This window comes from Chiloscyllium plagiosum, chromosome 19 (genome assembly GCF_004010195.1).
Source record: "Chiloscyllium plagiosum isolate BGI_BamShark_2017 chromosome 19, ASM401019v2, whole genome shotgun sequence".
Taxonomy (NCBI): domain Eukaryota; kingdom Metazoa; phylum Chordata; class Chondrichthyes; order Orectolobiformes; family Hemiscylliidae; genus Chiloscyllium; species Chiloscyllium plagiosum.
In genome coordinates this window covers 14,432,168-14,456,296 of record NC_057728.1, presented here as the reverse complement: position 1 = coordinate 14,456,296, position 24,129 = coordinate 14,432,168, and the positions used below count along the sequence as shown (strand labels likewise).

The 24,129-nt window shown below is 40.4% G+C and overlaps 1 protein-coding gene across 2 annotated transcripts in view; it reads left to right on the top strand.

The window, feature by feature from the left end:
- LOC122559532 (ADP-ribosylation factor-like protein 8B-A) overlaps positions 1-24,129 on the top strand; it is a 93,793-nt gene that overhangs the window by 9,191 nt on the left and 60,473 nt on the right. For both annotated transcript variants that reach the window (XM_043709139.1, XM_043709140.1), the window contains exon 2: positions 10,231-10,311. In XM_043709139.1, coding sequence (XP_043565074.1) covers positions 10,231-10,311 — 81 coding nt within the window. The remainder of the gene's footprint in view (positions 1-10,230; positions 10,312-24,129) is intronic.

Genomic DNA, 24,129 nt, shown 5'->3' with positions numbered 1-24,129 from the left:
GCCAGAGAGTGGTGGGCCTGTGGAATTCATTGCCACGGAGTGCAGTGGAAGCCGGGACGCTAAATGTCTTCAAGGCCGAGATTGATAGATTCTTGTTGTCTCGAGGAATTAAGGGCTACGGGGAGAACGCTGGTAAGTGGAGCTGAAATGCGCATCAGCCATGATTGAATGGCGGAGTGGACTCGATGGGCCGAATGGCCTTACTTCCACTCCTATGTCTTATGGTCTTATGGACCACTGACTGATCTGTTTCCACTCTTGCTATAATTACTTTAGATATTGTTAATAAACCTGTTCTGAGATATGATATGCCACGGAGTTTTGCCTGGGCCTCCTGGCTCAGATAAGGTCACTGACACTGTGCCACAAAAGCCCTCTTGTAATTTATTTTAAGCTAATATTAACATTCAGCCAGTTGAGCAACTTGGGATGGACCTGTGATCAACGGTATGTGAAGCCAGTTCATTTGGGCCACAGATTACTCACGGTCTCACTGAATGGTCTTGAGGGGCTCCTGTACCTGTCTCTAAATGTATCCTTATGAATGTAGTGTTAGTTAATTAGCATTAATTTGTTAATCAACATTCCACTTTTGCCATAGGATATAAAGAAAAGGGCCTTTCCTTGCAACCTTCAGTCTTACTATCAAGGCAAAACTTGTTTTCTTTATGGACCAGTGTAACCTTCACCTCAGGAAAACTGGCATATCCAGTGGCTTCTGAATATGTTTCTGTTGACATCTTTGGAAGAGACACAAAACACAGTAAGGATCAGGAGAGGATTCTTCACTGGCTAGCTGTACCTCACACCAAGGAAGATGTGGTTGTTGGGAGGTGATCAGGACATCCTGAGGCTCAGTGCAGTAATTCCTCAGTCGTTTCACAAGTCCAACCAAATTCTCTTGTTTCATCAATGACCTTCTCTCCAAGATATGGTCAGACGCTGGGATGTTCGATCATTCCAGTGTACAGTGTTATTTGCCATCTTCCAATAATGCAACAGACATTATCCATTTCAAGCAAGACTGGAGTTGATCAGTCACAATAATGTTTGTTTGTGCCAAAAGTGCCAAGTAACTAACATCTCCAGCAAGAACAAATCTGAAATTCAATATTGTTGACTCCTTCACTATCAATATTGTTGGGTTACCATTTGAGATGAAACCTAACTGAACCAGCCATAAATAATATGGCTAGAAAAGCAGGCCAGAAGCTAGGAATCCTGTAGTGATTAACTTAACGCCTGAGTCCCCAAAGCCTGTCCACTACGTAAAAGGCACAAGTCAGGATTGTAATGAAATATTAGCTACTTACCTGGATGAGTGCAACTTGAATAATACTCAAGAAACTTGATGCCATCAAGAATTAAGCAGCCCAATCAATTGGTATCCTATTCATCATTACCGCCATCAGCATTCTTTACTGTAGCAATGTGTCAGACTGTCATGATGGTGGAACAGAACCCTGAAGTAACATAGACATTTTAAACCTTTAAGTACAGAAAGTGTTTTTCTTTAAAGGCAGGAAAAGACTGTCGATATAAATTAATTCCTATTTGGCAAACTCCTGTTTGTGACATTTTTTTTTGTGAACTTTCTTTCGTGAATGTACAAAATAAAAGCTTTAAACTAATAGTAGCCCTGTTCTTTGTCTGCGAGTTGGAGAAGATGTGCTATTTGAACTGAGGCTCCTGTTTTAGCATTGGTATGCTGTGAAAGTCACTGTCAGAAGAATTGCCCACTAATCATCCCTGCATTGCAGGTAAAAGGATACTATTACTTGAAGTGCTAGAAGACAGCCATTGACAAAAGAGAACTAATTGCAAAGCCAAGAATCCCATTATTAAATGTTCAACTATTAATGTTTCACTAATACTTCATAAATCACCCAGAGTGACTGACTTGTAGATCTTTTAACTTTTTTTTGTCTTTGGAATTCCTTTTTAATCTGTGTGCATTATTATTTCTTTTTGTGCTTAGTAGTTAATAAATGCACTTTTTAAATATTATCTCAAGAAACCCTGATTAAATTGATTCCCTTAAAACATAAATTTATTTGGTCTGGGAGGAAGGCCTTCATGAGGAAGGGATTCCCCCTTTGAACTAACCACCCCAATGGAACCTTACCTGCAATCTGACAGAAGAGATTCCACAAAATAAATCCAGTGGAATGTTCAAATCTGTGACTTTTATCATCTGTGACAAAATCACCAGCTGCCTGCCCACCTTTTTAGTTACATCTCAGACTAAAATAAATCAGAATATCATGGGGAGCTTCAAACAGAAGTATAACTACACCACACAAAAGTAATTAGTGATTTCTTCGGGCAGTTAGGGGAATATAAGACCATATTTGTTGGTAAATATCTATACTGATGGATGTAGTGAGAAACAAGCACAGTTCAAAGCTGGTGCATTCTAACATGTTATGGTTTATTAAAGAGCTTGACTTATACTTGTAACCCTTCAATTATACGAAACGAAAGGGTGAACAGACATCATTTAACAATGTAATCTACCAGTGAGTAGGAATCAGTGACCCAAAGATGCTCTCAATACTCAAAACAAGGCTTCAATATTGCTTTAAAATCTTTTTAAATATAAAGATTTGTACAACCTATCAATCATCCAGTCTCAAAGGTATTAGTATTTAATATTATATCCAGATATATTTGTCCACTATCTTTTAACTGACATGCTCGTGATCTGCTGTGGTTTGCACCTGTATGCATTATCTCTTCCATCACCTGGAATTGCAGTCTGCCATGCATTTTATCTAATTGCTTGAATTCATATTAGTCTGCATTCTATCATTTTCTACAGATCACTTTTTGATTTACTATTCAGTTTCATCTTCTCAGAAAATTGGATATTCCACTTGCCCACTAATTGTCTGTTTAAATTATGATTGAATATTTAGAATGCAATGTATTTCTGGGGGAAGCATAGCTAGGGAAGCTCTCCATTCATATTTAATCACATTTGCTTACCCCTGCATATGTCACTGAAATCGGTAGCCATCAATTTTTGCTTCCATTTTAGGAGTACTTCTCAGAGAACTTATCAAATATTTTCTTCATTCTTCTTTGTTATCTCTCTTCTCTTCTCTTAAGGATATTGAACTCCATGTTGGAAAACATGCTGTCATGGCTTCTCTATTTGTGCCTTGATACTGAGTAGTAAAGGGTGATTACCATCAAGATGGGTATTCTATAGCAATATGAATCCTTTCCTTAAAAACAAGTCACTGATGAGTAATCAGATGATATATTCCCCTTCTTTCTAATCTAAGGCTGATTTAAATCAGTTGTACTAGTATTCGTATACAACATGCTTGAAAATCAGGTTCTTCTGATCTTCTTTTTGGTTTGGTGGCATACTTAAATGGGAGTGCCCAGCTATATGACATAAAGTAGCTTGGTTTACTAAAGCTGGAAACCAGGAAGAGTGATTCACATGCCCTTGTTGCAGCATGTAGAAAGGGGTGCCATACTGATAACGTTGGACGTCAAGGTCCTTGTTCTGGGGGCATGGGTTTCCAATCCCATCATTGCAGATGGTGAAACATGAATTCATTGCAATCTTGAATGGAGAACTGGCCTAATAGCAACTAACTATTGATTGTTGGAAAATCCCATCTTGTTCACTAATCCCCTGTTGGGACAGAAATGTACCACCTTACCTGATCTGGCCTAAAGTTACTCCAAATCCACAGCAATGTAGTTGTCTTAACTGCCCTCTGGTCAATTTTAGGTATGGATAATAATTACTGGCCAAGGCAGTAGTGAATTAATATTAGAAAAAATGTATTTAGAAGCAAATTTGTAATATTTTTGAGACTGTAAAATCGGTGCTTTCTTTAAAAATTAAACCAAAGCAAAACGGGCATCTGAAAACAAAACTAAGTGATGGGGAAACTCCGGTCTGGCAGTGTCTGTAGAGAGGGAAACAAAAATTGTTTTGAGTCCAATGATTCTTCCTTCAAATGAATCTGTTTTATCCTTGGGTTTACAGGTCTTGTGTAAAATAATACTTACTTCTCTGCTTCAATTGTAGTGTGTCAAAGTTTGTGGATGACACTAGGGTGAGTGGTGAAGCAAAGTATGCAGAGGACTGTGAAACTTTGGAGAAGGACATAGTTTAAGCGAGTGGGCAAAGGTTTGGCAGATAAGTACAATGTTAATAAATGTGAAGCCATCCAGTTTGGTAGGAATAACCATATAAATGACTATTATTCGAATGGTTAAAAAAAATTGCAGCATGCTGCTGTGCAGAGGGACCTGGGTGTCCTTGCGCACGAATCACAGAAGGTTGGTCTGCAGGTGCAACAGATAATTAAGAATGCAAATGGAATTTTGTCCTTCATTGCTATAGGGATTGAGGTTAAAAGCGGAGAGGTTATGCTGCAGTTGTATATGGTGCTGGTGAGGCCACACCTGCAGTACTGTGTGCAGTTTTGAGAAAGGATGTACTGGCACTAGAGGGGGTGCTGAAGAGGTTCACTAGATTGATTCCGGAGTTGAGGGGGTCAGCTGATGAGGAGAGGCTGAGTAGACTGGGATTATATTCATTGGAATTTGGAAGAATGTGGAGAAAGCTTTTATAGAAGCGGATAAATTTTGAAGGAAATAGGTAAGATAGAAGTCGAGAGGATGTTTCCACTGGTGGGTGAAACTAGGATGAGTGAGCATAGCCTCAATTAGGGGGAGCAGATTTGGGACCAAATTTGAGAAGGATCCTCTTGACCTAGTGACTTGTGAATCCATGGAATTCCCTGCCCACTGGAGTAGTTGAGGCTTCCTCAGTAAGTGTTTTTAAAGCTAATGGATGAGTCCATTTTTTTTTTTTTTTTGAAGAGTAGGCCACGAAAAGATCAGCCATAATCTTATTGAATGGTGGAGTAGGCTTGAAGGGCCGAATGGCCTCCTCTGGTTCCTGACTCTTATGTTCTTCTGTTTTAGTCCGGTGTGAGGCAAAGAGGAGTCCGGCAATATGCCTAAACCTTTTTAATACTTACTAAGGCTTTTAAACATTTTATTGGAGGCTTTCTTCCTGTGTTATAAAAATAATATTTCTGTTTAGAAAAAATTATACAATTAAATATTTTTATGCTTTACTCACTTGTGGAGCAAAATAGAGCCAATATCTTCAGTGTTTGAAAATAGCCATTTGCAACCTGTTGTACTGGGTCAGACAAAATTTGACCCCATACACAACTGAGTTGGTTGTTGGAACTACCTGAGGGGTTTAGAATTCCCTTCCTCCAAAAAGCTGTGGGTGCAAAGTCTTTTTAAGGTCGAGGTGGGTAAATTCTTGATTACCAAAGGTGTATGATTATCGGGGGGTATGCAGAGATGTAGAGTTCAGGTTAAAATCGGATCAGGCATGACCTTATTGAATCCCAGAGCAGGCTCTGAGGGCTGAGTGACCTCCTGTTGCTCCTTGTTCATCTATTCATATGTTACTGATTTCCGGCTGTGACAGGATGTGAAAGATTTTTGGAAACTCCATTGTGATCAGTGTCCAACATATCCACAATACCCATTCCACAATGGCATTTATCATGTACTCCCTTTTGATACTATCTTACCCCCTCAAAATAATGCATGTTCTAACTACTGAGTATTGAATGAAAAGTTGGACTCTTCAGCACCTTTTTCCAACACAATGACTTGGTTTTATTTTCCACACCTGGACTTTTTTATGTTTAAAAATGCTTTGGGCTTATTTTAATTTCAAAACAAGTCTAATCTTACTTGAATCTCCTTGTTGTGTTACATTTCAATCCTCTCAGTTGGATGCTGTTTGAGTCTGAGGCTTCAGAACACGCCCACTCCCTCTGTTCTCCCATCCCACACTGATTGCGAGGCCCTGCTTTGTATCAAAATGATGCCAGATTTCTCCCCTCAGCCCGTCTTCACGTCTGCTCTTTTCAGTGGGACGGAGTGGGCAGTAGCTCATTGAATTCTAACTGGGAGAGAAAACCTCCCACCCTTAATTTCCATTTCCCCAAAGAGGCAAATCCAATTGCTCTGCCCACATTTCATGTTATCAGTACCATTTGCAGGGGTTGCATTGGCAAAGGACAAGCTTTACCACATCAGCATAGTACATCTTGGACACGCTTAGTACAAGTCAGCTGTTGTGTATTTGGAGCTCATTGACACCTTACATGGCAATCTTATTGCCAGGTCACATTGCACTCTGGGACAGGCCATCTCATGTATTGGAATAGGGTGTATCTCCGGGCTCTTCGCATACTTTCTTAGTGCTTGCTTGGAGACTCGCACATCTCTCCCTTTTGCCTTTTTGCACATTGCTGCTTTGTTTAGAAATGAAAGTTCTGTCCTGTCTTGCCTTTTTGGTGCAGACAGAAAGCCAGGCTGATAGCCATGTTTACCAACATTGATTAGTCGAAGAGGGTTGATATGTTGTTTGGCACTGTCGTGTCATGTCAGTATCATACCTCCAACCTGTAGCAGCACACTTTCAAACAAATGTCCATGTTTGAAAGTTTAAAGAGAGGTAGTCCTGATTCCAGTCACAGGGGACAATAGTGAATGAGGGGGTGTTGTCACAGTTATTGAAGGGCAGCATCTGATCTCAGTGCACCAGGTTGGCCCAAGGCCAGTCAGCCACTTGGCATGATCAGGACTGGGGACTTGTACCATTACAGTCCAGGGAGTGGGTCACCTTCTACCTTGCAGGCCAAATCTGTCAGGCTGTGTAGAGTTCAGTCAGGGGTCAACCTCCAGTGATGGCCTGACAGCTTCCTAATGCAGAGGTCACAGCTGTGAGTCTACTTGGGATGCAGAGCAAGTTCAGGAGTCCACAATCTTCTGACCCAAATGTCATTTCCATTTGACAAACTGTGTGACCCTGGAGGAGCAAGGGCCAGGCATCTCTAGAGTGCTGTGTGTGTGTGTTTCCTCCTCTTGGGTACGTACAGGCCCTACCCTGTCCCTTGAGAGAAAGGGGCACCTAGAGTGAGGTTAGGGTCCCTCATCCGCCTGATGTCTTGCTGATGGATTGCAAATCTGAGAGCATCTCCCACACCCGATATGCATTCTATTGGACCTGGCTCTCCCATGATGACTGGAAATTTGTCCATGGAGACTGCCAGACCATGCGCGCGCACACACCAGAGCCAGCACAATGCTGATGAACTCATCCATCCCTTAATCCAGTTTACCAAGTGGCTCTGTCAAACCTACTTGCTGTTCCAGCAACTGTTGCATTTTTACAAAACGTACAAATGGACAACACCATGGGGTCCTCTTCTGCCTAGGTCTGAGAGGATGTCTGGCTTTCAACAATCCTCTGAGAGTCAGTGGCCTGGGTCACAACTTCCTTGGCCAGCTGTGGAGATGTGGCATTGATATACTTGCCAGAATGTGTCTGCAAGTCTCATTGAGCTCAAGTACCCACTAAGATGACAGCATCTGAGCTGGTGGCAGGTTCAGGAGAGAGCCTTGCTGTTGCTTGCTACTGAGAGAGCTGTGACTTCTTCGTGTGAGGTAGTGGAGGAGCTGATGAACAGAGGTATTGTCCTCCCACAAGATACTACTTGGTTGCCACAGGTGCCTGGACAAAACCAGAAAGGGGATGAGTTGCACAATTGGGGGTGGAAGTTTTGAGTTTAAGAGCATCCACAGTGGTGGTAATGGGACAGTAGCACAGTGGAACACTATGAAGCTGACTAGGTTGCTGGAAATTGGAAATCCCTGCATGATCAGGCTTAACCCTCCCAATAATTTAAAGATCCTTACCTCATAATGGGTGAGAAAAAGATAATGCCAACCAGACCCCCACACCTTTTTAGAGTGGGCTAATTTCTCCTGCAGTGAGACGGAGGGATTGATTGATTTAGAAATAGTTGCTACATGGAGGAAAGATTGGTGCATTAGCAGAAAGTGCAGAGGGTAGGAAGGATAAGTAGTCTGGGGAATGCAGTGGGTGCGAGCCATTGAGGGAAGGTGCAGCATGCAATTGAGAGCTGCAGACCATTAGTCTCAATGGGAGGTGGGTGCAGTGGCTGATTTTGAGTGAGTGTGAATCAGCAGAGAGAAGATGATGGCACCAACTGCACCTTCCTACTCTCGGTGGAAACCGCACAGGCCTGGATGGCAACTTCACAGCAGGCTGGCAGGGTCGGGCAGCATGGTTTTCAGGAGAAAGGATAATGCTCCTCCCCAATAGGACCGCCAGGCCCCCATCTGCGAAGCAAGATTCCAATTTGCCTCTGTAAAACATCCTCTTCACAATTTCTGAGGTACGAACAGTGAAGAGCAGTTCCTGGCTCAGTGTTTGAAGTGGTGCTCAGCTGGAGTTTAAACATTGCCACCAGTGATGTGAATGTTGGAAGTTGCTGGCATATGGGAGCCATCCTTATTCTGGCAAGCAGTTCTTCTGTTCGGCTGCTGAGTGCAAGAGGCCATGTGACAGCCCTATGGTGCTTGCTTAATGAGGTGAGCAGTGTAAAATTACATGAGAAACGTTGCCTGGACTTTTGTGGAGGGGAACACTTCATAAACTCACATTTTGGCCTCAATTTTAGGAAAATCTTTAACCCATTGAATCACTTGTGTCATGAAAGGAAGCTGTTCATCCCATTGGGTTTGTGCCAGCTCTCTGTACAGCAATTCCATTAGTTGCACTCCCTCACTCTGTCCCTGTAGCCCTGTGAGTTAATTTCCTTCAAGTGTCCATTCAATTTGCTATTGAAACATGCTGATTGCCGTAGCTTGTAATCTTCGGCAGCGAGTTCCAGACCATTAGCACTAACTGTTTTTAAAACAAACAAGCCTTGCATGAATCCACCCACACCCATGCCCCACCCCATTATTTACCCTAAACTTACTCAGTGCTAGCCTTTGCACTGAGGTCCGTAGGAAAAGGGGTGTGTGTGTGTGTGTGTGTGTGTCTGCCTATTCTGTTTTTGGGCTGCTGAAACACCTATTTGTCTTGGTAATAAATTGTGGCCTTATTTTCACTGGAAATAATTACCATAAATTCTTTGCTGCTGAAGATACCTTGTACAGGAAAGCTAGTGCTTGTTTCCTTGGAATCCTTCAAATGTCAGCATTACTTGGGAGTCCATTTGGCTTATCACTGCTGTATGGCTGCTTGCACCACATTAGAATGGTTTAACTTAATCCAGCCCTGCTTTGCTATCATAGTGTTTAATATTTTTCTTTTCCCACAAAATGTTGATCTAATTTTCCTCTCAGCACTGATCCAGTTTTGCTCCTTACTCATTTCGAAGTGATTGCTTTTTCATGGATGAGGGTGTCGCTGGCTAGCCCAACACTTATTGAACATTCCTAATTGCCCAAGAGTCAACAAAATTGCTGTGGTTCTGGAGTCATGTGACAAGGATCACAGTTTCCTTCCCTAAAGGACAGATGGGCTTTTTCCAACAATCAACAATGGTTTCATGATCGTTATCAGACTCTTAATCCCAGATTTTTATTCAAGTCCAATTCTACCATCTTATATTTATTCATTCATGGGGTGTGGGCATCGCTGGCTAGGCCAGCATTTACTGCCCATCCCTAATTGCCCTGAGGGCAGTTAAGCGTCAACCACAGTACTGTGGGTCTGGAGTCGCATGTCGGCCAGACAAGATGAGGATGGCAGTTTCCTTCCCTAAAGGACATTAGTGAACCAGGTGGGTTTTTCTGACGATCAGCAATGGATTCATAGTCCTCATTAGACCCCTAATTATATATATTTTTTTGTTTAATTCAAATTCTACTATCTGTTGTGGTGGGATTTGAACCTGGGTCCTCAACGTTATCTGGATCTCTGGATTAGTGGTCCACTGATAACCCCACTAGGCCATCGCTTCCCCTAACTTGAATAATCCCTTGAACAAAGTTCTTTCAGCTGACTCTTTTGCGTCTGTTGCCTTTCTCAAATGTATGTTTGTGTACAAATGGTTTTAGTTATGCTTCAGTAAAATAACCACTCGTGTCTTTTTCAGATCATCTGACCGGTTTACGCTTGATGCTGGCATTAGAATGCCTGAGAGGGGAGATATTGCGTTTCCTAGCATTAATACTGTGGTTATGTACAAAAAGAGCCTTTGATTTCTTTTTGAAGAATGTAGCTGAAGACAGCACAAATATTCATCCTTCTTTTTCTAAAATGTTTTACTAGATATGTACTAGTAGTCTTACCTTCACATAAGTATGAATATTGAGACTGATATTCCCTCTTTTTTTGTGTAGTCTGGCCAGTTCACTGAAGATATGATTCCAACTGTGGGTTTCAACATGAGAAAACTAACAAAAGGAAATGTCACCATTAAGGTAAGTTGCAGAATAAATGTCTACAAATGACAGCAGCTATTTCTGTGTATATAAACATCATATAGGTTTTTACTAATAAACTGTAATGATTTTTAATTCTCTCTTTTTCACCAATGGTTCACTTCATTTATAGAAATGTAATCTGTTCTTTTTCTTATGGTTTCCAAAAAGAATTTAGTGAGCGCTTAATTGAGTAACCAAAGCTGTAGGATGTGTTCAGATGAAATTAATCTTGTGTCTTCACAGGATTCACATTCTGAAAGTGTCTGCTTATTGAAAATCCCATACCTGTAAAATATGCTTCATCGTGTGTTCATTTGCAGTTACCTGGGAGCCTGAGGATAGTGTGACTCTTGCCACTTGGATTGTTTTGTGTGTTTGTTTTATAATTTCAGTCTCTTCCATTTGTACCTCTGCAATACTTGGAACTGAACTAGTGGAGCGCGAGCAACATATTTGCTTTGTTTGTGGTGCAGATGCAGAGGCATGTTCCTCATGACACCAGTGAGAGTGGCATTGGATCATCTGGTGACATGTCTAATCCATTCTGACAAGTTAAATAGCATCTGAAGTGAACTTTGTGCAGCCAGATGCATTTAACAAAGCCAAGTGTAACAGCTGGGTGACTGCACAATTGAAAGACACCTCTGTTTTGGGAAGATTTAATTTGCTTGAAATTTGAGAAAATTGCTGAAACAGAACTGCTTTGTAAGAACATGTATAAATTGGAATAGCATTTGGGCATAATAACTTTAAATGGTATAAAGATGAGTGTTTATCTTTCAATTCTAAAGATGATATCATTTCAGCAAACACAAAATTGAAGCTTGGAATTTTTTTTTTTTGCTGTAATGTATTGCTGTCTCTTACACCAGCATATTGTGCTGCATGGTTACAAAGTCATGGAGCATCATCAGTTTTCCGATCCAGTTACAATTTTCAGAATCTTAAAGAATTTTAAAGAAATGTTAAGCATTTCCTGTCACTGCTCCTGGATTTCTTGGTGTTTTACCTTACACTTTTCAGTTTTGATGTTGTCATTCTCCATGCCTTTTCATGAGGATTTCTCAATTTAATATTTAATGCCAGCCTTCACATTGAAATGAAATCTTTTGGTGTTGGCATAAAATGGCAGCAGCACCAGCTCATGGTAGTGTCAGTTCAGACAGAGAAGCCACAGTATAAGAAATTTGAATAAAGCATCCCATACAGACATGTGAACCAGTTTCTCTCCACACCACGCCCCCCTCAACTTTTAACTGCTTCAACTTACCTGGAAGGAATGGAGAATGGAGACTAGTCCAAATCCAGTCCAGCACAGGAGATAGGTGGCAGGCCGGAGCCCGGAGTGGGATGCAGTTTAAGCTTGGCTCAGCCTGGGAGCTGTGCCCAGGAGAAGGGTCCTGGAGGTGAGTGCCCGGACCCAGCTCCCAGGCTGAACCAAGCTTAAACTGCATCCCACTCCGGGCTCTGGCCTGCCACCTATCTCCTGTGCTGTAACTTGCTGAGCACAGTCTTAGTGAAAAGGATGATAATTTGAGTACTTTTTAAAGATACTACTTATTCTTATTCTGAACTTTCAGTAAGTCAAGTACTCTTTAAAACTTTGTACTCCTATGCTAAACATTTTTATTTTACTCTTTTTCAATTCTGTGACAAACACTTAAAGTATCTGTACCTAGGTACCCTGTACCTAAAATGGAACCAAAGCAGTGACATTACAAACTTTTGACTGCACTCATTCGCGTGCATGTGACAATAAAGGATATTCTATTCTTTAGTAATTCTCTCGTACAGATACAGGGAGGGGAAAAAGAAGCAGAGAAGTTAATGATAGCTGAAATGGAGATCTGAAAACCACACTCAGAACATTAGACATAACAATTGAATAAGTGGAAATGAAGATTGATCAGCTGGGAGAGAGTAAAACTGTGTTTAGATCCAATTATATATTGATTGTGTGCAAGTACTATGACCAGGAAATGTTGATTTTGTATCAGCCAACTATTCGCAATAGATAGAGGATAAACTCTATTTTTAATCGTATTGACTTGGACATTTTGTTTGCAAATGAGATGTCTATGGGATAATTGTACCAGATGAAATGCATCCCTTTCACTTAAAAAGAAAGGGATAATAATACTAATTGCATCTTTCTTAAAAAGCAGTGCATAAGGGGTAGAAAATGGCGAACTTTATTGTGATCAAATGATCACTTTACTTTTCAGAAATTAGTAGCAATGTCTTAATAGATAACACCAGCCTTGATTATTGTCAGTGAGTTAAGGAATCAGAGATTGACACTTTATCATAAATGTAAGGTAATCTCTGTACACTTGCTTTCTCGACCCATATTCCAGTTCCCCTCCTCGCTTTCTGCTGGATCCCAGCAGGATCTATAAACCAAAATAATCTTATTGAACACTCTCAAAATTAAGAAATTACCAACAAGATTCCACTTTTTGTAGTTTTTACTTTAATGCATTTTGGACTCAATGAAAATTATACACTAATGAACAGGCAAATGACACTTCAGCTAAAAGCATAAATTTCACTCTAAATAGTTGATTCAACAACAATGCCTGTGTTGCACAAAACATTCTCCTTCAGCATGTATTGTGCTCCACAAAATGCTGTTTCGTGGGGGTAAGTCAGGAGTTCTGTTTGACAGCCTTCACCTCTGAGTTTCACAGGTACATTAATTGTCAGAATGGCACACTTCATTTCACCACCCTCCTTTCCCTTTGGTCATGTCTGTCCTGTTGGCATAGCTCTCCAGTGATGCCCTGGTTTATGGTTTAGCTATTTCTGGGGAAATGCCCATCTCTTCAACGTCTCTGAGCTATTGACACAGCTTTTCAGGTCTTTAAGTTTCTGAGCCAGCTTGCACAGTGCTTCTAAGTGCTCTTGTTTCCCTTTCCCTTTCAAACAAACAGAATATTCTTCAGCTGCTCAGATTGTAGCTATCCTTTGCTTCTGTTTGTCAGATGCAAAAAAACTGCAGTTGCTGGAAGAACAAAGCAAGCCGGGTAGCATCAGGAGGTGGAGAAGTCAATGTTTCCTGAAGGGTTATACCCAAAACGTTGACTTAACTAACTCCTAATGCTGCCTGGCTTGCTGTATTCTTCCAGTCTCCTGCTTGTCTACTGTTTTGCTTGTCAGATGGCTTATTTCTCAACTTGTCCTGTTGCAGGTCAGAAATCACCATGTCTTATGAAAGACCTTCTGGTACTAATGTTTTTTTTGATATTTTAAGGTTCTGTGAAAGGCCTGAGGAAGGTATGCATTTATTTTTGTTAAAAGGTCACTAAAAGAACATGGACGTACCGCTAAAGACATTGGAAGTCACATGACAAGCTGACTGCTCCGAATTGTTTATTGGGAGTCATATATCAGAGTTATAGTTGTATGGAATTGTTTCTTTATTTTTGAGATTTTAAGAGTTCGATTTTGGTGTGTAGTCTGCTGCGAGAAGTCACCCAAACCATCCTCTTCCACATACTTTGGAAAGACTGCTCTGAATTCATTGAGAGCTGGAAGCTGAAACATCTGCTACTTCTGAGAATCCTCCAGAAAGCTCCCTCTCAACATCTCCTGAATGAATGGCATCTGTAGAAATATTAGGTGTAATCTCATGTGTCTGGTGACACCAGTCTACATGGACAGGAACGCCAGACTGAAAGTTGTCTGGAACCTTCAATATCTCTCTCACTTCAAGAACTAACCATTATTTGGCCACACTTCTTTTTTTTTTCTAGACCTAATCTCTGCAGAAAGTGTGTGTGTCATGTATTTTACATGGTACGTACCAAAACCGTGTTAATAAATTTTGCATCTTAATTGAATAGGCTTCCTTTTTTCTAATATAATACAAAGAGAACTTCTTAAGATAACAGTTTGTTTGCAGAGTTCATTATGTCCAAGCTTGATAATTATAGGGTATATGTGAAAATTCTCATGGTGCAAATTAGGCAGAGGATGAAGAACATCTAATGCTTCACAGGGGAGGGTAGAGGGAGGATAGGAGGTGTGGTGTGGTGACTGGCTTAATTGCCTTTAGATAAAATGTTGGTTTCAACTCAGACTCTGTTGTGTAATCCACATTTGTTTTTCATGAAACCTGGCCAACATGCAAAGATCAGGTCATGTCTGCCATTTTAAGTAAGTGCTTTTGATCCCTATTTTTTTTGTGTATGAAAGGTATTAGATCAGCAGATGGAATTCTAAATAAATAGTTCATATTTAGAATTATTGTGACACAAATATTTCAGTCAAAAGTAACAAGTATTGGAATTTACAGTCCTATATTAGAGTCCAAAACCACTTGTAGCTGTCAAACAAATTATAAAATGGAAGGCACCCCACTATGGTAATGGATGATTGTGACATTAATCATGCAGCACTAATCCAGTCACAAATCTTCAGACTTGTCAACAGAACAAAATTTTTTTTTTTTTTAGTTTTAATACCTCTAGGTATTGTTTACAATATTTAAACAGCAGCACTTCTAAATATCTTGACACTTTATCCACATCCTTCAGACATGTTTTGACAGGTACTTCTGCCAGTTTTGAGAGTTGATTTTTGAAAGATCTGACACTTACTTGCAATTAGCTCAAGTTAGTGCGTTGTTTATGTACACCTTTTTTTTTATGCTTGCTTTTATCAATCACAAAGGACACTGCAAAAATATTTGTATTGAGGTAGTTCATGATTTAACTAGCTTGCAAACTCCACAACTTGAAGATATGTGAAACTCAACTCATCCTGCCTCCAATCCTACCAATTGGTGATGCCAACTTTGGGGGCAGGACATCCGGTTTCCAATTACTTTCAGCAACCTTAATGATCAACAAGCTTGCCTTTGTGTGGAACCATAGGAAATGGGGGAGATAATAAATGAGTATTATACATAAGTGTTCACTGTGCAGAAGGATATGGAAGATAGAGAATGTGTGGAAATAACTAGCAACATCTTATAAAATGTCCATGTTGCAGAGGAGCTGGTGCTGAATGTCTTAAAACATGTAAAGATAGACCTGATCAGGGGTACCCTAGAACTCTGGGAAGCTAGGGAAGTGATTGCTGTGCCCCTTGCTGAGTATTTGTATCATCAATAGTCACAGATGAGGTGCTGGAAGACTGGAGGTTGGAAAACATAGTGCCACTATTTAAGAAAGGTGGTAAGGAAAAGTCAGAGCTACAGATCGGCTAGCCTGACGCCGGTGGTGGGTAAGTTGTTGGAGGGAATCCTAAGGAACAGGATTTACATGTATTTGGAAAGGCAAGAACTGATTAGGGTTTGTTAACATGGATTTGTGCATGGGAAATCCTGTCTCTCAAACTTTATTGAGATTTTAAGATGTAATGAAGAAGATTGAGGGTGGAGCAGAAGACATGATCTATATGGACTTCAGTAAGGCATTCAATAAGGTTGACTGGTTAACAAGGTTAGATCTCATGGAATACAGAGAGAACTAGTCAATTGGATACAGAACTGGCTCAAAGGTAGAAGACAGAGGGTGGTGGGGCAGTTTTTCAGACTGGAGGCCTGCGACCACTGAAGTGCCACAAGGATTGGTGCTGGGCCCACTTTTCCTCATTTATATAAATGATTTGGATGTGATCATAAGAAGTATAGTTAGTATGTTTGCAGATGTCACCAAAATTGAAGGTGTAATGGACAGCAAAGAGAGTTACCTCCGAGTACAACAGGACTTTGATCAGATGAGCAAATGGGCTGAGGAGTGGGAGATAGAATTTATTTTAGATAAATGTGAGGTGTGTGTTTTGGAAAGACAAATCTGGACAGGACTATTACACTTAATGGTAAGGTCCTAGGGAGTGTTGCTGAACAAAGAGACCTTGGACTGCAGGTTCATGGTTCCTTGAGTGGAGTCACGGGTAGATAGGATAGTGAAGGCATTTGGTATGCTTTCCTTTATTGGTCAGTGCATTGAGTAGAGGAGTTGGGCTGCACAGGGCATTGGTTAGGCCAATTTTAGAAAACTGTTCAGTTCTGACCACCTACTATTGAAAGGATATTACAAAATTTGAAAGGGTTCAGAAAAGATGTGCAAAGAAGTTGCCAGGGTTGGAGGATTTGAGTTATAGGGAGAAGCTGAATACACTGGGGTTATTTTCCCTGCAGCGTTGGAGGCTAAGGGGTGATCTTTATAGAAGAGTAAAAAAATCATGAGGGACATGGATAGGATAAATAGACAAGGTTTTTTCCCCAGGATGGGGGAGTCCAAAATTAGACAGCATAAGTTTAAATTGAGAGGGGAAAGATTTAAAAAGGGTCTAAGGGGCAACTTTTTCATGCAAAGGGTGGTGCTTGTATGGAATGAGCTGCCAGAGGAAATGGTGGAGGTTGGTACAATTGCAACATTTTAAAAGGCATCTGGATGGGTATATGAATAGGAAGAGTTTAGAGGGATTTGGGCCAAGTGCTGACAAGTTGGACTAGATTAGATTAGGATATCTGGTCAGCATGGATGAGTTAGACCAAAGGTTCTGTGTCCATGCTGTAGAGGTCTATGACTCTATTTGTTTCCTACTGGAAAGAGTCTCAAATTAGCAAAAATCTGAGCCTTTTAAAATATTTAATGACTAATTAATTAAGTTCTGGACACCTCTCCATCATTTAAGACCATTTATGTTCACTTCCCTAATAGCACTCAGTTCTGACCTTCCCTCAGTTTATCTGCTCCTGAAAGCCTCCTTGATACTTGTTGCTACTTAGAGACTTGGCTATTCCAATGCGCTCTGTGCTATGTGTGAAGTTGTGGTTGTCAAAATCTCTGCTGAATGTACCCTTACTCCTGCCATGTCCCATTCACCAAAGATCCTACTGCTTGCTGACCGTGCTTGGCCTATGGTCAGGCAACACCTCAATTTAAAATGTTTCAGCCTTGTTTTCAAATTTCTTCAGGATTTTGCCCCTCCCTATTTCTATAATCCTTCAGCCTAAGTCTTCAGGTTTTCTGAATTATTAGCCTGTGGGGCATTGATTTTAAAATTTGCCTGCTAAGGGCCTCAGTCCTAAGATTTAGAATTCTTACCCAAAACCCTCACTCCACTTCACCAGATCTCTCCACACCTTTTTAAGATGCTCCTTTTGAAACCTACTGCTTTTACCAAGTTGTTAATCATTTGCCCTGACTGCTTCTGCGTTAAGCCTGTGCTTGGTGTTAAACCTTGATTATTGACATTCTTAACTCATTGGGATATCCTACTGAGTTAGGGGAACTAAATAATTGCAAATTGTTTTTCACAATTCAGTAACAACAATGTTAATACTACAGAGGAACCTTGATTATCCGAAGGACACAGGTGGGTCGTATTTCATTTGGTTAATTGGAGGGAAAAAAAGTCAAACCGGAACTTCAGAGAGTCCTTAATTCTAAGGATCAGCTCTGAGCTGGCTGGACAGAGCCCATGCACTGTACACTTAAATAAAGAGTGAACTGGTGATGGGATACTCGGTCTATGTGTAATTATTTCCCCTTGAATTTCTAGGCATTTAGTGAAATGCTTTATCTTTCATATGTGACGAAGAGGGAGTCAACAGCGAGTTGACCACAATCTCAGTTTCTTGTTGAGTACATGCAAACGTTGTCTTCATGTCGCAGGTCGATGACGGAATTTGGAATGAGTTTTGTTTTAAACTGAAGGCAGCAATGGTTGAACAGTTCCTCTGTCCAGTAGATTATTCCATGCCTATGGGTAATTTGCTAGGGTGCGGTGCAGTATTACCAAACATTACCATCCAAAACAGAAGAGAGCTGCCACAAGAAGCATTTTTGCAGAAGTCCAGCATCTTTGTTGACCCATGGAAGACCCTGACTAGTGACTGACAAAAATGGAGAAAGGTTACTCAGACTGGCACTGAACGTATCAAGAGACTTCATCAGAAACATGCAAAGGAGGTCAAAGTTTAGGAAAGAGTGTATAAAACTCCGAGCTACTGATCTAGCTGACCCTTTAAGTGCTGCATACCCTATGCCTGACAGAGTTGCAGATCACGCATTGAACTTCTCAGACAACTGAGTCTATTGGACTGGAATGGAAGCAAATCATCCTCCATCCTGAGGGATTACCTGTAAAGTGGATTGTTCTCAAAAGGTTTCCTATTAAATGGATTGTTTATGTAATCCCTTATGTACCAATCACTGTATTCTACATTCTAATGAGCACCCCATGGGATCAATGCTTCCTTCCTGCTATTGCTGTAGGAAACTAGATGTTACAGCTTTGTGGACAGAAATGCTGCACCCATCTTGTGAAGCCAGGAATTTTCTCCTGGACACTTTATTTCCTGAAGTGAGATTGAGTCTAGGGACAAAGCAAATCTGGAAATAGCATTAAACTTGGAAGATGTTACATGGCTGAATTGGAGGCAGAAAGGTGATTAAAAGCCTGTTTCAATGAAAGAAGGCAGAAAGAAATGGCAGCGTGAATTGGGAGAGAAGAGTTTCATGGGCAGTGGAGGGACAGATAAGTCCATGTGACTGACAGCAGGAGGGAATGAAGTGTCAACTGAGGGAAGATCACTTCAAACTGAGGCAGAGAGGAAGGACAAAAATATTCTCATGTTCCCGATTTTGGTCGTGTTGAAAGGTCAGCTAAATAGCATGTGTCAATGCAGTTTGACAGTTTTTCTGATGGAAATGAGCATTTCTGCAGTGCAGGTGTTGCAGGATTAGCATACCTATGGGTTAAGTTTTTAACTAATCCAGGTCTTACTGTACAATATAGGTTCCTCTTCAAGGCTGTTTTAGTTTTGTCTTTGAAGAAATCAGCTTTGCTAAATTTTCTAGTTTGGCCTGAAAGTAAATCTATATGCTTCACTATATGCATTAGTGAGACGTTTGAAATCAGATACAAGACATCATTAAACCTGTGTAGGAGCAAAATGTGGGCAGGATAATCAATTGGTATCCATGACTAGGTAATAAAGTGTTTTGTCTTTTGTTGATGCCCTTAATCTAAATTCAGGGGATACATGAACTAAAAAGCATGGAGAGAAGTGACTGGTGGTGATTGAACCTGAAGGTCACCAAACCGTAGATGAGGGGAGCGGTTGAACTGAAGCCTGTTGCCTCCAAAAGCATATAAAAACTCACCGAGTTCATGACTGTACTGCACTTTTAAATCTGCTGGACAGAAGTCTACCAATTGTCTCAAAGATCTTTCTGGGTCCATGAATGAATGACTAGAATCTAGATCTAGCAATATTCCTGGTGTTGTGTTCCTGGAGTATTTGGTCATGTTTATCTGTACTTACCCTGCAATTTTCAATCCCATGCCTACCAGATGCAATTAGATATTTATGCAGTTTTGGAGGTAGCGTTAACCAGCAATTTGTTGATATCTTTGTCATATTGATACTTACCAGTGGGGATGGTGTTCGGTGAATTAAATATGAACTTTGCAGACTATTGCACACAGATGAATTCTGCCATTTTTCATCACTTGCTGTTAAGACGAGTGTAACCTTACTCTGCACATCATTCAATACCAAAATGGGGACGAAAGTGGTTCATGAGTATCTTGGTATGAATATTTCCTGTAGCTTAACTATAAACCCATACATGCAATTTAAATTATTAAAATCTACTTTGTTATTAGAAGAGAACTAAATTATATTAAAGCTGTCAGAATTGAGGAATGTGGTATGAATGGAAAGATAGAAATGTGGAATGTTGTGACTGAAATTGAATCAAACAATATTAAAAAACAAGTGATCATTTATTGCCAGACAAGTACCACATTATTTTTCAGAATCCTATCCGTGCTATTCTTAAAAAGCACATAACCACTAAAGGTGTCCAGCATAGTTTTTAAAAATTCTGGCCTTGCTTTGAGAAGGCACAATAATTCCTTGAGCACAGAACTAAATTAGTAGATATTATCCATTATAACCTGAACTTTCAGAAGCATTCTTAGTTCCAAATGAGCAGCTTTTAAAGAAGTTTAAGTCAGGTTCAGTGAATTACACTTTTTTTTGAAATGTAATGAACAGACAAATGCAGCAACAAATTGAGAAAGATTTGGAGGGATGCAAACAATGCAGTTCATTTTGTATAGTTAGTATTCTCTGCCGTTTGTATTATGCAGGGCGTATATCAAGAGTTTGATAATATTTATGTAATATCTTTGCTGAGCAGAGTAAACCAGGTGTGCAGAACAGGAAAGTCATTGAATAAAAAGTGGTTTATTATGATGTATGAATGACTGCAGGAGGGCGCTAATATATTCCTCTTTCCTTAAGTTTGGACACATTGTTCAAAGTGCCAAAGAACTTGTAAAAAAAAAAGGTAACGTCACCATAGTCTTACCAGACCATAGAGTGCTCTCTCATGAGAGAGGAATGAGTGATAGTGGTTTCTCCTGAAGATCAATATGCGGAAGGCAAGGAGAGACGTTTTGAATGTGTGTCTTTCATGGTAATTGACACCAAAACAATTTGCGTAGATCTCTTGTTGGAGAGTTCAGCACGCTGTGGATTTGGAATAAGAGATCAGTTACTCAGTCTGGATAATTGAGAGCTTATTGTGGCTTTGAAAAAGTTGCACATTCGCTGCATCTTTGAAGAAGTTTAAGACCATATTAGGCCTGTGCATGTTAATCATGCCTTAATGTCTGGGCTTTAGGAAGGGAAAGGGAACTGGGAAGAATCTTGAGTCTGATGTATTGGAGAGCTGGCATACGGGTAGTCTGCCAATAGTTGTTTTAATGGGTTGTGACTGAAGCTAGTTAGATCCATGTCGGAGTCTTACAGAGACGTCTGACAAATGGGGCAAATTCAATTAAAAGTCAAGAGCAAAATCACTCCTTGCTGGAGAAAACATCTTAGACTTGGGCCAAAACCAGTCAAGGTCATACTCAAAATTCTGAAAGCTTAAATCAAGAGATAAAACATCCACTTAGGGGTAGGAATTCAGCAATAAAATTAAATTTGAAAATAAATGGGAACACCAGCAACTTCTATACAATGGTTTGGACCTGTGGTGCTGCTCAAGCCTTGATAACAGCATGTCCTTTTGACTTAGCAAAGTCAAGGCCTTGGGTGTTTCACAGATTCTTGGGCCTGCTTCAATTGTAAATATCACCCTTTTCCTTTCCCATGTAGTCTGATTAATTGCTCATTATCAGAAAAATCCAGGATGTTATCATTAACTGTTAATATCTCAAACCATACCATTTCATGGCGTTTGAAGGTACTGATTGCATAGCCTGGGCAACGCAGGGGGTATTGCGTAGTCAGTATTTACAGCTTGTATTTACAAATTAAGAAGCAAAACTTCAAAGGTCATAACTTCTGCATTTTTACCTAAGCCATGTGCAAGTTGGCTTGGGGAAGACCACAGTAGAGAGATGAATGTGTGGCTCAAAGGCTGATGTGGAAGTAGTGAGTTCTGGTTCTCAAAGCACTGGATTCAGTCTTGCATAAGTATTTCAGGTGATTTGTACAGAAGGGACAGTCTTCGCCTGTCTTGGGGTCTGATATTTTTGCTAAATGCATGACAAGAGAAGCAGAGAGGATTTTCATATGAAGAACAGGGGCAAGGGATCAAAGTTTGCTAAGATGTGGTCAACCAAAGATTAGAGTCCAGGTCAAAGAGCAAGGTACTAATACTGGAAAAGATAAACGGACCATACAAGGAAGGACAAGCAGTAAACCAACAGTTAAGACTAGAATTTACAAACTGAGTAAAAGGTTAAAAATAAAGTCTTTGTACCTACATTCAGATGGACTAACAGTGCAACGTAAATGAATAAGTAAGAGCTGGTAGCCATTACAGATAATATAGCTGCAGGGTGATATGGATTAGGACTTGAGTTTAGAAAGGGTACAGGATATAGAAATCTAGAAAATAGGATCAGAAGCAAGCCATTTGTCCCTTCAGACTTTCTCCGCTAATCATTATGATTAGTGGATGATTATCCAACTCAGTAGTCTGTTCTTGTTTCTCTCCCATTCTTTTGATCCCTTTTTAGGCCCAAATGCAATGTTCAACTCCTTCTTGAAATCCTACAGCGTTTGGCCTTGACTGCTTTCTGTGGTAACAAATTTCACAGGCTCATGACTTTCCATGTGAAGAACTTTCCTCTGACCTCCGTCCTAAAATGGTTTATCCTGTTTACTTAAACTGTGACCCCTGGTTCTAGATTTTCCCATCATCTGGAACCATCTTCTACATCTACCCTGTCTAATCCTTTTAGAATTTTAAAGGTTTCTATGCAATGCCACTCATTCTTGTGAACCCCGATGAATATAATATTTGAAGCAATTCGATCCCTCTCTTCATCGATCAGTCACATCTTTTGAGGAATCAGGCTGGTGCACTGCCTCTATGAACATGAACACTTTTTTTTTTTTATCCTGATGAGATCAGAAATGCCCAGAATATTCCAGATGTGGCCTCTTCAAGGCCATGTATAATTGCAGTCAGACATCCCTGCCCCTGTATTTGAATCTTCTCATTATGAAAGCCAATTTACCATTTGCCTTCATCATCTGCTGCAGTGCATTCTTATCTTCAGTGACTGGCCTATGATGACACTCAGGTCTTGTTGCAAATTCCCCCTCCATTTATAGCCATTCAGATAACAAGCCGTTTCCTGTTTATGCCCATAAGATGGATAACCTCACATTGATCCACATTATACTGCATCTGTTATGCATCTGCAGACTCGCTCAACTTATCCAAATCACACTCCACATTTAGGAATGACAAGAAGGTAGGAAGAGGTGAAGGGGAGGGTCTATTACTTGATGATGGTATTAGTACAAATGAGAGGGAAGATGTCAGTCCAGGAAACTGTGCAGAAATGAGAAATGATAAAAGCAAGAAGTCGCTTCTGGGAGTGGTGTACAAAATCCTAAGGGTAACCATCCAGTTGGGTGAAGTATAAAAGGAGAAATAATGAGATCCTGTCAGATGCGTACAGCAATAATCATGAGACCTTTAAATTGACATATTGACTGGAAAAGTTAGATGAGCAAAAGTAGTTTAATCAGGAATTTTAAAAATGTTTTCAGGATATTTTCTTAAAACACCTGTTCTAGAGCTGACTCGACAGCAGTCTATACTAGACCTCATTTTTGCAATGAAGTGGGATTAATTAATGATTAGTAAGGATGCCTTCTGGTAGTAGCAACCATAATGTGATTAATTTTTCCATTCTGTTGGAGGAAGAAAGGACTGGATCTGAGACTTTTAAAAAATATAATAAGGTGAATTACAAAGGCATAAAGCGGACCTAGCTGAAGTGAACTGTTAAATTATGTTAAAGGATAAGTCCATACGGCTGCAGTGGCAGACATTTAAGAAGGTATTATAGATTGGAAGCATTCCAACAATAAGAAAAATTCTAAAGGATGAACCCACTATCCATGCTTAATGAAAAACTTTAAAACCAGTATCAAACCAAATGAAAAAGCACATAATTTATACAAGTAATGGGCACGGTGGCTCAGTGGTTCGCACTGCTGCCTCACAGTGCCAGGGACCCAGGTTCAATTCCAGCCTCTGAAGTGGAGTTTGCACATTCACCTAGTGCCTGCGTGCGTTTCCTCTGGGTGCTTTGGTTTCCTCCCACAGTCCAAAGATGTGCCGGTCAGGTGAATTGGCCATGCTCATCTGCCCATAGTGTTTAGGGGTGCGTAGGTTAAGTGCATTAGTCTGGGATAAATATAGGATAGTAGGGTCAGGGAATGGGTCTGGGTAGGTTGCTCTTTGGAGAGTGTATGTGGACTTGTTGGGCTGAAGGGCCTGTTTCCATATTGTGGGGATTCTATATTGCTAT